This window comes from Lontra canadensis, unplaced genomic scaffold, assembly GCF_010015895.1.
Source record: "Lontra canadensis isolate GAN:19392208 unplaced genomic scaffold, GSC_riverotter_1.0 scaffold59, whole genome shotgun sequence".
Classification (NCBI taxonomy): domain Eukaryota; kingdom Metazoa; phylum Chordata; class Mammalia; order Carnivora; family Mustelidae; genus Lontra; species Lontra canadensis.
The window spans coordinates 2,200,666-2,213,457 of NW_022631053.1; the positions used below are offsets into that span (position 1 = coordinate 2,200,666).

At 47.2% G+C, this 12,792-nt stretch overlaps 1 protein-coding gene across 1 annotated transcript; it reads left to right on the top strand.

The window, feature by feature from the left end:
* The first annotated feature begins 494 nt into the window (after nucleotides 1-494).
* On the top strand, nucleotides 495-6,710 carry KRT4 (keratin 4). The gene is made up of 9 exons (XM_032876717.1): nucleotides 495-983; nucleotides 2,585-2,799; nucleotides 3,749-3,809; nucleotides 4,198-4,293; nucleotides 4,848-5,012; nucleotides 5,272-5,397; nucleotides 5,833-6,053; nucleotides 6,296-6,330; nucleotides 6,440-6,710. Exons 1-9 carry the CDS (start codon nucleotides 495-497, stop codon nucleotides 6,625-6,627), a joined length of 1,596 nt encoding a protein of 531 aa, XP_032732608.1. The 3' UTR covers nucleotides 6,628-6,710.
* Nucleotides 6,711-12,792: the final 6,082 nt, after the last annotated feature.

The following is a 12,792-nucleotide window of genomic DNA, read 5'->3' on the forward strand; positions in this document are numbered from 1 at the left end:
CTCCAGGTTTGCAGAGCGGATAAGTGTGGGTTGTGCCCTTGAATCCAGGCCCTTGGTTTCTAAACTCTGTGGAGTGAGAGAAAAGGCAATGGGTCGGGCCATCTTATGGGGAGCTGGGGGGCCATGGGGAGGCTGTCGAGATGGAAGTGCAGTGAGTGGCAGGCCCAAAGGGCAGGGCCTGGGCAGGGGCGTGTGATTCAGGAGGCCCTGGGGCACTGGTTCAAGTTCTCCCAGAGGGGAGTGTGTTGCGCTCCTGTAAACGGTGCCCTCCAAATGACATCTGTAGGTGTGTTTGTGACATACTCAGCAGGATACGAGAAGGATGGGCCTGTGCCAAAGGCCAAGCCCAGAGATGTTTCAGATTTTTCCCTTTATGCCCCTGCAACCAAGCCCTGCTGCCCCAGCACATATAAGAGACCCAGGCTAGGGCTGCAGCATTCACAGGCCTGGCCCCTCACATTTCTCTGACAACTCCAAGCTCGCTCTCACCAGCCATGATGGCCAGACAGCAGTGTGTCCGAGGCAGGTCCCAGGGCTTTAGCTGTGGCTCAGCCATTGTCGGTGGGGTCAAGAGGGCTACATTCAGCTCAGTCTCCGTGTCTGGGAGCACCGGCCGCTGCTCCTCTGGAGGCTTCGGCAGCAGGAGCCTCTACAACCTTGGGGGGAGAAAGAGCATCGCCATCAGCATGGCTGGGTCCCGACAAGGCGCTGGTTTTGGGTCTGCTGGAGGTTTTGGCCCTGGCAGCTTTGGAGCTGGTTTTGGTGCTGGCAACTTTGGTAGTGGATTTGGGGGTTCTTTCAGTGGACGGGGTGGTCCTGCCTTCCCTGCCTGCCCTGCTGGCGGGATTCAGGAGGTCATCATCAACCAGAGCCTGCTGACCCCACTCCACGTGGAGATCGACCCCGAGATCCAGAAAGTCCGGACTGAGGAGCGGGAGCAGATCAAGACCCTCAACAACAAGTTTGCCTCATTCATCGACAAGGTGAGCTGTCCCCTTGGCCAGACAAGGTGGTAGAAACCAGAGCTTCTGAGTCCTGCGATCTCAGAACTGAGCCTGTCGCAGCGTTAAAAACCACTGAACTCAGGGCCTCTGTGTTCCAGCTGTTAAAGGGTAATCCTTCCTCTTTTGTGTCTTCCTCTTTTGTGCTTGGCTGGTGAGACCAATGCACAGGCTGCTCAGACCAGTGCAATGTTTGGAGTCTTCCTAGATGTGCTGTGGGATACTGGGCAGATCGGTCAACTTTTCTGAATCCAGGCATCCCACCTTTTTCTCAGATTTTGGTTTCAGAAATGACATGGTTAATAATTTAATAATTAACTAAAATGAATTATAGTTAACATAACTCTTGGCACTTCTGTTGTCGGAGCTGAAGAAAACCAGGCTGGTTTCCCAAATGAAAAGGGGATCGATGCCAATGACAGACTCTGGGTTCCAAGGTCTGGGACCTTGGAGGGTCATCTCCTTCATCTTCCTGACGCTGGGAAAAATTGCTCATTTCTGGATCTGTTTGAAGAGAAGAGGGATGTCTCCTTTTCTTTTTGTAATCCAGCTTCTTTTTCCGGGCAGGGTCTAGAGATTCAAGTTCTTTAAGCTTAATTGCAGCCACGTATGATGGATGATAGCAAGCAGATCAGCCCAGATTGCTGAGTCAGCCAGAGGTTAATGGCTGAGTGGATGAGTATAGCCACTTAGTCAAGGTTGCCCTGGCTCTCTGTACATTCATTTTAGTCTTCTTAGATGAATGGAGCAAGACTGATCCATCTCAAAGTAGACTGAGTGGCAGTGTTTGCTCTTCTTACTCGTTGAATAAGTCATCAGTAGCTTAAAGAGGCTTTATGGTGACTCCAGAACATACAGATACAAAAGTAAGACCCAGGGTTTTGTGCTTCCTTGTCTCATCTTCCCTCATCTCACCTTTTGGGTTCAGACTGTGATCAGTCACCCTAACCTGCTTTTCTTTCAGCTCTGAAGCACATAGTGAGAATATCATGCCAAGCTGCTACCCTGGTTTATCTGGTTAGATGTCTTTGTAGAGAGAGGGAGAGTTCCAGGAAGTCCCCTTGCAGGGTGAGCCTGGCTTGAGACTCAGAATGTGTCTAGGGCCTTGATCTTAACTATTCAGACTCCATTGTACACAGGTTTAAAGAGACACACTAAGTCCATTTATTTAAAAATTTGTCAGTGAATTCATCATTCCTTTTTCCTTAGGTCAGGATCACTTTAAATGCAAGAGTCCCAGACTGTGGTTGTATCTCCTACTTTTGTTTATTTTATTACTTCCTAAAAGTTCAATGTTCTCTTTGGCACCTTCCCCCCAGGGCCTCTGGATCCCTGGGGTCAAGAAGTTGTACTTGCTGCATAGTCAGGCTCTGTGACTCTGGCTATGCTCTGTTCTCCACAGCGCATGTGGCCCATTTGCTGCCATGAAGCAGGGCCACCTTTTGATCCCAGTAGATGGTACCTGGAGTGGCAACATGATGGCCCTACTTGCATGGCTCTTGAGTCACCTGGCTGGTCTTGGGCAGTTCTCCTGCCAAAGCTTCAGGCCCTTATCTGCTGGTTGGTGACTTTTTAAAATACAGGTGCGGTTCTTAGAGCAACAGAATAAAGTCTTGGAGACCAAGTGGAACCTCCTCCAGCAGCAGACAACCACTACATCCAGCAAAAACCTTGAGCATCTCTTTGAGGCCTACATCACTGCCCTGAGGAAGCAGTTGGATACCTTGGTCAATGACAAAGGAAGCTTGCAGTCTGAGCTGAAGACCACACAGGACAGCGTGGAGGACTTTAAGACCAAGTATGTGCAGAGGAAAGAAGGATGCTGCCTGAAAGAGTCCACCCAGCCATGCCCCAGGCTCTTGGGCTCCTGTCTAGTCATTTAGAATTCCAGCTCTGAAGAGATCCCAAAAGGGTCAGGAAGGTTCTCTAGTTTGTTCTCCTGCATCTACATGGGCCCTTTTTAATGGGGTGAGGTCTTGTAACTCTGAGTTGCCTCAAACAGAAAATGAGTGATATGTTCAGGGAGTTGGCCTTGCCATATACAAGCAAGATCAGAAACCATACAGATGAGCAGAGGTGTAGCATAGTCAGAAGAATACAGGTTATAGAGACAGATGGACCTTGTTTGAATACTGAGTCCTCTAGTTACTAGTTATGTGCTCTTGGGTAACTTGCTTAACCTCTCTTAGCCTTGCTTTTCTTCATCTTTAAAATGGTGATAATAATGCTAGCTTTTGAGGATTAAGTGAAATTAAGTAAGATTGAGAAATCAGATAGCATAACACTGGACATAATGAGTGTTTAACACATAGTAGTTCTTAATATGCTCTTAATATTACAGAGCTGAGATAATCCCAGCAGCCTCTCTCTATTCATTCTCACAACAAAGAAAGAGAACTGGTGTTGGCAACCTTCCTGATAATTGAATCCACCAAATGGACAGCCCTTCTACAGAAATAAAACCAACCAGATTGTGGTTGTTTGTCCTCCTCCCACCTTGTATCTGGGAAATAGTCTTTATTAAGTTTGATTTTTCACATCTCTGAATAAACTCAGGTTTAGACTGGTATCTCATGCATGTAACTTATAAATGTAGGTTGAATGGATATTTGTATGAAAATGGGAAAATGTAGATAATTACCTGGATATTTCCAAAGAGTTAGGTGTTTGAAACCCAGCAGCAGAAGTCCAGGAAATACCAGCTCATTGTGGGGTTTCTGTCTTCTCCTTCCCACCTCTACCCCCAGGTATGAAGATGAGATCAACAAGCGTGCAGCTGCAGAAAATGACTTCGTGGTCCTCAAGAAGGTAAGACATGAAGGAGGGGCCAAAGGGGCTGTGAGGGTACCCTTTCCCTCAGGAGTGGTCTTTGGCTTGAATCATGTGTTTGGTCCATCTTGGCCTCTCCTTTATCCCACTTGGTACTATCCAGATCTATGTGGTTAAAGGAGGGGGTAACTGAACCAGACCATAAGGAATTGAAGTTGGGGAAAATGCCCATTTGGATCATTAACTTCCATTTCTGCAGTTGGATTTAGGGCAGAGGACATCAAATGATTAGTCCCTTGCCACTTTTCCTGGTGCTGAGATGTCTTTCCTAAATGCTGCTGAGAACACCTTTGTGTGTCACTTAACACCCCCTTGCCCCTATTGGAATTTCTGTACCTTGTCTCTTTCTTCCCTGCCTCCTCTGCAGGATGTGGATGCCGCCTATATGAGCAAGGTGGAGTTGGAGGCCAAGGTGGATGCTCTGAACGATGAGATCAACTTCTTGAGGGTCCTCTTTGCTGCGGTGAGGACTCCATCCCCCTGCATTTGAAGAAGGGAATCCCAAATCTGTGAGGCTGTGGTGGGAAGTCACAGTTCTTTGAAAGGATTCCAGCTCCCTTACTTGCTGAGGGTGCTCTCAGCAAGCTCAGAGATAGAGTTGAAGTGAGAGACTCAGCGAGGAGGTTTTTAAAACCAGATGTTGTCTTCAAAGGGGTCATTAGATCTCAAGATTGCATGGGATAGAATTTCTTGCTGTCTAGCATTTCCCTGGTAATATGAATTCATTCCATTCCCTTCTATTCAGTGTACTGAAATCTGCTGACATGGGGTGGCTTATGGATCCCAGAGAGCCAGTGAAGACTAGAAGCATTACTTTTCTGTCTTGAAATGTCATCAATCCCTTGATTTCTACATAGAAGCTTACCATTCTTCCACCTCCCTACACACTGGGATGCCAGCCATCTCTGCTTCCATCTGAGCCTGTGGCATGGCCATTTCCATGACCACAGAGGATTTCTGGTGTCAGAGATTAGGGAAGACTCTCTGGGGGCCTGACATGTGATATTTTCCCTGCAGGAGCTATCCCAGATGCAGATGCATGTCTCAGACACATCTGTGGTCCTGTCCATGGACAACAACCGGGACCTGGACCTGGACAGCATCATTGCTGAGGTCCGTGCCCAGTATGAGGAGATTGCCCAGAAGAGCAAGGCTGAGGCTGAAGCCCTGGTCCAGATCAAGGTGGGTGTCAGGGATCTCTCCCTGGGGTTTCTGGGGCTCTGCTTTTGATTTTTGTGAACAGGTGATCACAGCTCAAGCCCAAAAGTCAGAGATGAACTAATCACCCAGGAATCTCTGATCCTCATCTGATTTGAGATTGTATGACATTTTGTATTATCCTTGCCACCATTATTGTGCCTATTCTTGCTGAGTTGACTTGAGAACAGACCCTACCCAAACACACTTGACCCCTCATTCCCTGTGTTTTCCTGGATATTAGGTCCAGAAGCTACAGATCTCGGTTAACCAACATGGTGACAATCTGAAGAATACCAAGAGTGAGATCTCAGAGCTCAACAGGTTGATCCAGAGGCTGAGGGCTGAGATTGAGAATGTCAAGAAGCAGGTAAGTATCACCATTTTCTGGCCATGGTATGATGCCGGAGGCCTAAGATGGGTGTCTCCACTCCATAGTAGATAAGAAGATCAGGCCTCAGGCCAGAAGATCCTGAGCTTGCATGAAGGGGCTTTGTGACTCCTTATATAAGCCATACCCAGGTCTTTTCAACAATACCCTACTTAACCTGACATGACACGTTGATAAATAAGGTTTCTTGACTCTTCATTGTTTTTTTGCTCATCTCCATCTGATCAGTCTGGTGGAGACATTGGTGGGCCTGGCTGGAGTCAATGAAATGCCTAAGAGTAGAGTAGGTGGGGAGAAGGACAAACAGAATCCTGGTATCCTAACCCAAGAAAAGCTGGTGCAGGACAGAGGACAGGTGGAGAGGCCTTGACAGCAGGACGCTGATGACTGCCCCTTCATTGCCATTGTCTACAGTGCCAGACTCTGCAAGCTTCTGTGGCTGATGCAGAGCAACGTGGGGAGCTGGCCCTCAAAGATGCCTACAGCAAGTGCACAGAACTGGAGACAGCCCTGAAGAAGGCCAAGGAGGAGCTGGCCCGGATGTTGCGCGAGTACCAGGAGCTCCTGAGTGTGAAGCTGGCCCTGGATGTGGAGATCGCTACCTACCGCAAGCTGCTGGAGGGCGAGGAGTGCAGGTGGGATAGGGAAGGCAGGCCAGGAATGTGAGGGAGGGAGAGACCTCAGTACCAGGAGTTTGTACCTCTTCTGGACCACCTGCTTCATTACCGCATGGGTGCATTACAATGCAGGGCAGTAGACAACAGGTTCACTCAGTCCTTTAATCTGACTGCATAAGGATGGGATAGGTGCTTGAGACCTGTTGAACTAAGCATGGTGCAGGGTTCTACTGACTCACTGATCTTTCTCTCCCTCATAGAATATCTGGAGAATGCCAGAGTGCCATGAGCATCTGTAAGTACCTTCTGCCCCTGCTATGGCTGTTTGTTCACCCTGGTTTGGTGAGAGACCCCTGATTGACAGTATTGTTGGAATAACCATATCCTCTGCCTCTCTCTTACAGCTGTGGTTAGTGGTGGCACTAGGGCCGGGGGCATCGGCGGAGGATTAGGAAGCTGTTCTGGATTTGGCCTGGGCAGTGGTTTTGGCTCTGGCTCCGGAAGTGGCTTTGGGTTTGGTGGTGGTGTTTGTGGCAGTTCTGGCAGCAAGATCATCTCTACCACCACTATGACCAAGAGATCCCACCGATAGAGGAGATGAGGTCCCTGCAGTCCCTGAGCCCAGCTGGGCCCAGCCCTGGTGTCTCTGTGCTTCTTTCACCCTCACTTCCACCCTCCCTCTCTGGGGCTCATCACAGTGTGGGCTCTGCCCTCTTGGAGTTTGGTAGTTTCTTCTTGATTTGGGCCTGGTGATCCACCTGGAATGGGAAGTGTCTGACTCTTTACCTCCCATGGTCAGAGGAGAACACAATCAAGAGCTTCATCTCCAGAATCATCAAGGTCATGTATGCCCCCTCCCAACCCAGGATCCCATATGCCTCTACATCAGGACCAAACTCCTCTGTCACTTGGCAGCAACTGGCCCTGCAAGGTCAGGACAGGAACCCCTCAGTGTCCCATCCACCCCTTCTCCTTCCCTCTATCCATCTTTGGGTGAATCTTTAATAAAACGCTTTTATCATTCACTCTGAGCCATTGTCCTTGTTCCCTGGGGAGAAGTTTCTAGAATTCAGGTGGGAGTAGAGGAGGCTGGGGGCTGAAGGATCTGTCTGCACAGATCAAGGTCATCAACTAATTTGAGGGAGAAATGCAGTGTGTGGAGCCTGAAACCTGCCTATAGAAGAGGGTCACAGACTCAAAACAACCAACAATGACATAAAGATGATAGGAAATCAGAACAGGACCATCTCTGTGCTGAGCCTGCAGTGAATCTGGAGGGAAGGAATTGAGGAGAGGCAGTTAGGGGGTTTCCACTGAATATGGAATGGGGGTTAGGGAGCTTGTGGAGAGTTTATACTTAGCATCTAGCAAGGCTTCCCTATTTTCATGAGACTCTATGTGGAGGACTCAATCCTACTGAACCAGCAAGGCTTTCGGGAACTTGTTTCAAGAATCAACAAGGTCCCGATTGCTGGATGGAGGGCTGGAAGCATGTCATCCTCACAGATTTCATGCTGTGCTCACTTTCCCATCTTGGGTGGTTATGTCTGGGGTTATGTCTATATTGCTGTCCCTGAGTGGTAGGGGTGTGGGAGAGGGGAGGCAGGTTTGCTAGAGTGGTAAGAAGCTGCCAGGTGAAGCTGCCTGATTGGGACCAGTTCTGGAGATTATGATTGAAGAAATGAAGAATGGGGTGAGGACAGGCAGAGGTGAGGATCTGTGTCCTTTGTGGATGCCCTGTTTCCATAGTGGACCAGTTCCAAGATACCTGGAGGAACATAATTTTCCTGTACAGCTCCTCTTGTGGTCTGACCTAAATCCTTCCTACTGCAGATGCAGAATACACTCATTTCCCTGGCCACCCAATTGGTGCTTCCTACCCTGGACTGCCAGGCAATTCATTCAGACTCCAATCCCTCTAGCACAGTGCCCATTGGGCCTTTATTCTGTGCAGACAGAAGGACACACAGTTTGCCCAAGGCCAGTCCCTGCCCATGTGTCCTTCTCACAGACCCGGAGACAGGCTCAGGGCAGCAAGGGCAGAGATTAACAAAGGGTTAATCTCAGGGGCTTGTGCTTCCTGGGCTGGAAGGCTGGTCCTTCAGAAGCCCTGCCCTAATCTCACCATTGTCTTGTCCTGGTGTCAGAGGAGGAAGTCTTTGACTTTTTCCCACCACAACAGCCCCTCCCCTGGGAAAATGCTGAATTGGCTCTTTTCTGAGTTTCTTGGTGGGGAGGAGGAGTCAAGGGTTGGTGCCAGGGGAGAGACTTCTGAAGTTTACCTACCAGGAAGGTGCAGGTTTTGGTGGGCCACACTGAGAAGCTGGGGGCAGGTTAATGAATTTCTCATGCCCTCTGAGCAAGCAAAGTGTGGAAGTAGTCAGCTCGAGTGGGGTTCAATATAATGCTTTACATAGGAAACTCAGATCGAGTGGGTGTGTATCTTAGAATAAATGTTTTTGTAGGCAAGCGGCTACATGGGTATGTTTATGTTTTATTTCTATAAAGAAGACTCCTAGTTTACATAGAGACGGAAAACATTCTTGTTGGCCTCTATTACCAAAACAGTCCAGGGGAGTGGATCCTGGCCATGATCCATAGGTTTGGAACTGCCTGGCTATACAAAAGGGATTATCTGAAGGGGAAAATCCACTCCTGAGATAATAAACATGGCTCTTCTCTTAGATCCTTTGAATTGGATCCTGCCAGTTCTTCGTGTTCAAGGGAACTATGGAGACACAGATTGCATTACCTGCCCCTTGGTAGGCCCCACATGCTCAATACCCTCCAAAATGCTTTACCTTGAGGCCTACTAAAATCACTTCTCACATTATAATGGCCCAAATGTGGGTTGGCAGATCTTTAACTCAGTTTATTTGAGTCATCTGGTCTGACCCTCACTCTCCAAGCTCTTGACTTCTAGCCTTGGCTACAACCTCACAGGTGGTTTGGCTCAGGCTCCTGGCTCCCAAGCAATGGCCTCATTTGCTTAGGTCACTTTCCCTTTACCAAGACCTTCTGCTCTGGGTCCAGTCTTCTGGCTTTGGAAAATTCTTGCCAACACTTCTGAAGTCTCTCTCCTTTGTCAGCAGTGAAACTGAAGGATACAGCAAAGAGGGGTTTATTTAATGTTGCCCCATTGCGGGATTTTGGTTTGGCTTTCTGTTGGGACCCAGGCTTTGGATTCTAACACCAGAGGACCTCAGAATAAGGCAGATCAACTACTATATCTTGGGTGCTGGTCAAGGTTTAGTGAAATAGGTATCTAGGGAAATAACTAACGGAGTTTTGTCCCCCCTTATTACCCTCTAGGACAAGGTAATGATGGGCATCCTGGGACCAAAGGAAGGAACAGGGGCAGTGGCTCGTTGGCTCAGTGGGTTAAGCCTCTGCCTTCGGCTCAGGTCATGATCTCAGGGTCCTAGGATCCGATCAGCAGGGAGCCTGCTTCCCCCTCCGCCTCTGCTTGCCTCTCTGCCTATTTATGCTCTCTTGTTCTCTCTGTCAAATAAATAAATAAATAAATAAATAAATAAATAAATAAATAAAATTTTTTTTTAAAGGAAGGAACAGGCTGAGGGAAGAGGCCATTTTATTTTATTTTTCTAAAGATTATTTATTTATTTATTTGACAGACAGAGATAACAAGTAGGCAGAGAGGCAGGCAGAGAGAGGAAGGGAAGCAGGCTCTCTGCTGAGCAGAGAGCCTGATTCGGGGCTTGATCCCAGGACCCTGGGATCATGACCTGAGCCGGAGGCAGAGACTTTAACCCACTGAGCCACCCAGGCACCCCATGGGAAGAGGCCATTTTAGCATCTGCTCCATCTGTTTGCTCTGTTGAAGGTAGAGACTGAATAGTTACCTCTGTATCCCATGAGGAGAAGGCTGGGAGTGTAGGGCTGTCTCCATGAAGGGTCTTGGTGGAAGCTCCAGGACTCAGGCTCCTTGTTGCCCATGGTTTCTTGCGTTGACTTGGGGGTCAATGTAAAGTTGTTCTGCATCTGTAGGTTTTTTACTTGAAGTGTTGTGGATTTGGTCCTCAAAAAAATTTTTTTTTAAATTTCTTTTCAGTGTAACAGAATTCATTGTTTATGCACCACACCCAGTGCTCCATGCAATATGTGCCCTCCATAATACCTACCACCTGGCTCCCCCAACCTCCCAACCCCCACCCCTTCAAAACACTCAGATTGTTTTTCAGAGTCCATAGTCTCTCATGGTTCATTTCCCCTTCCAATTTCCCTCAACTCCCTTCTCCTCTCCATCTCCCTTTGTCCTCCATGTTATTTGTTATGCTCCACAAATAAGTGAAACCATATGATACTTGACTCTCTCTGCTTGACTTATTTCACTCAGCATAATCTCTTCCAGTCTTGTCCATGTTGCTATAAAAGTTGGGTATTCATCCTTTCTGATGGAGGCATAATACTCCATAGTGTATATGGACCACATCTTCCTCATCCATTCATCCATTGAAGGGCATCTTGGTTCTTTCCACAGTTTGTTGACCGTGGCCATTGCTGCTATAAACATTGGGGGACAGATGGCCTTTCTTTTCACTACATCTATATCTTTGGGGTAAATACCTAGTAGTACAATTGCAGGGTCATAGGGAAGCTCTATTTTTAATTTCTTGAGGAATCTCCACACTGTTCTCCAAAGTGGCTGCACCGACTTGCATTCCCACCAACAGTGTAAGAGGGTTCGCCTTTCTCCACATCCTCTCCAACACATGTTGTTTCCTGTCTTGCTAATTTTGGCCATTCTAACTGGTGTAAGGTAGTATCTCAATGTGGTTTTAATTTGAATCTCCCTGATGGCTAGTGATGATGAACATTTTTTCATGTGTCTGATAGCCACTTGTATGTCTTCATTGGAGAAGTATCTGTTCATGTCTTCTGCCCATTTTTTGACATGATTATCTGTTTTGTGTGTGTTGAGTTTGAGAAGTTCTTTATAGATCCTGGATATCAACCTTTTGTCTGTACTGTCATTTGCAAATATCTTCTCCCATTCCGTGGGTTGCCTTTTTGTTTTGTTGACTGTTTCCTTTGCTGTGCAGAAGCTTTTGATCTTGATGAAGTCCCAAAAGTTCATTTTCACTTTTGTTTCCTTTGCCTTTGGAGACATATCTTGAAAGAAGTTGCTGTGGCTGATATCGAAGAGGTTACTGCCTATGTTTTCCTCTAGGATTCTGATGGATTCCTATCTCACACTGAGGTCTTTTATTCATTTCGAGTTTATCTTTGTGTACGGTGTAAGAGAATGGTCAAGTTTTATTCTTCTCCATATAGCTGTCCAATTTTCCCAGCACCATTTATTGAAGAGACTGTCTTTTTTCCACTGTATATTTTTTCCTGCTTTGTCGAAGACTATTTTGGTCCTCAAAAATTTAAAGGAGAAGCTAGATGAGCTAGGGAGAGTTTTCTGGCAGAAAGGGTTTGGATTGCTATTTGCCATTCACCTATCCATCCTTCACTGCCCATCAGTCTACCATCTATCTATCCATCCATCTATCTCTCCGTCCATCCACCCATTCATTAGCCTTTAAATTCTGTAAGGCAGGGACCATGATTTATTCATTTTGATATTTCAAGGTCAGTGTGCTTGTCACATAGTAGATGTGTTGGTTTAATGAATGAACAAATGTCCTAGGCAATGTTCTAATAAGAATTAAAGTATTCTTTTACAGAGTTTTCAACTGGGATAATGATGACTAGATAAAAACAAGAACATATGTAACTTGGCAACCTGTTAGACATGTTCTTGGGAATTACAAACAAGGGCTATGGGAGTCTAGAAAAGGGTGAAATTACTTTCAGTCTTGGGTGAGGGGGTTGGCAATCACAGGAGGCTTCATGGAGGAGGTGGCATTTAAGTTGGATCTGGAAGGACAGGTAGGCCTGGGTATTAGAGATGGGTAGAGGGCAGGATTCTAATCTCCTCTAAGAGGAAATCTTTTTTTTTTTTTTTTTTTTTTTTTTTTTTTTAGGAAGTCCTGAGCAGCTCTACCTTATTGGCTCACCCTGTTCCTTTGATTCCCTTGGGCTTCCTCAGGCCTCATTCTGATCATACTCCCTTCCCTGTGTGGTGTCCTGAGGGGCTGCAGCATTACACTCATTAGACTGGGCACATGTCTGTCTGCAAATCAGCTGTCTAAGATCTTCAGCTTGACAAGCATTACAGGGGACCATCACTCTTAAGGAGGACATAGTTTATTATGTGTGTGTGTGTGTGTGTGTGTATGTGTGTGCGCCTATGGGGACTGTCAGGGAGGCAGACACATTAGACACAGATTTTCCATACTTTCCGGAGACTATTAAGAACAAGAGTAGGAGGGGCCCCTGGGTGGCTCAGTGGGTTAAAGCCTCTGCCTCCGGCTCAGGTCATGATCCCAGGATCCTGGGATCGAGCCCCACATTGGGCTCTCTGCTCAGCAGGGAGCCTGCTTCCTCCTCTCTCTCTGCCTGCCTCTCTGCCTACTTGTGATCTCCATCTGTCAAATAAATAAATAAAATCTTAAAAAAAAAAGAGCAACAGTAGGAGTCATCCAGGTAAAAGGGTTATGGACCTGGAGCTGGGGTGAGAGGCACAGGGTAGAAGGGTGCTCTAGGCAGCAAGAATATCAGCACAAGAGAAGGGAAGTGTGGCATAGCTAAGTATGCCAAACAGCTTAGCATCCTTAGAATTACACTCTTAAGGGCAAGGGTTGTGGGAGTGGGAGCTGGGGAGGTAGGTTGAGTCCAGGCTGTGAGG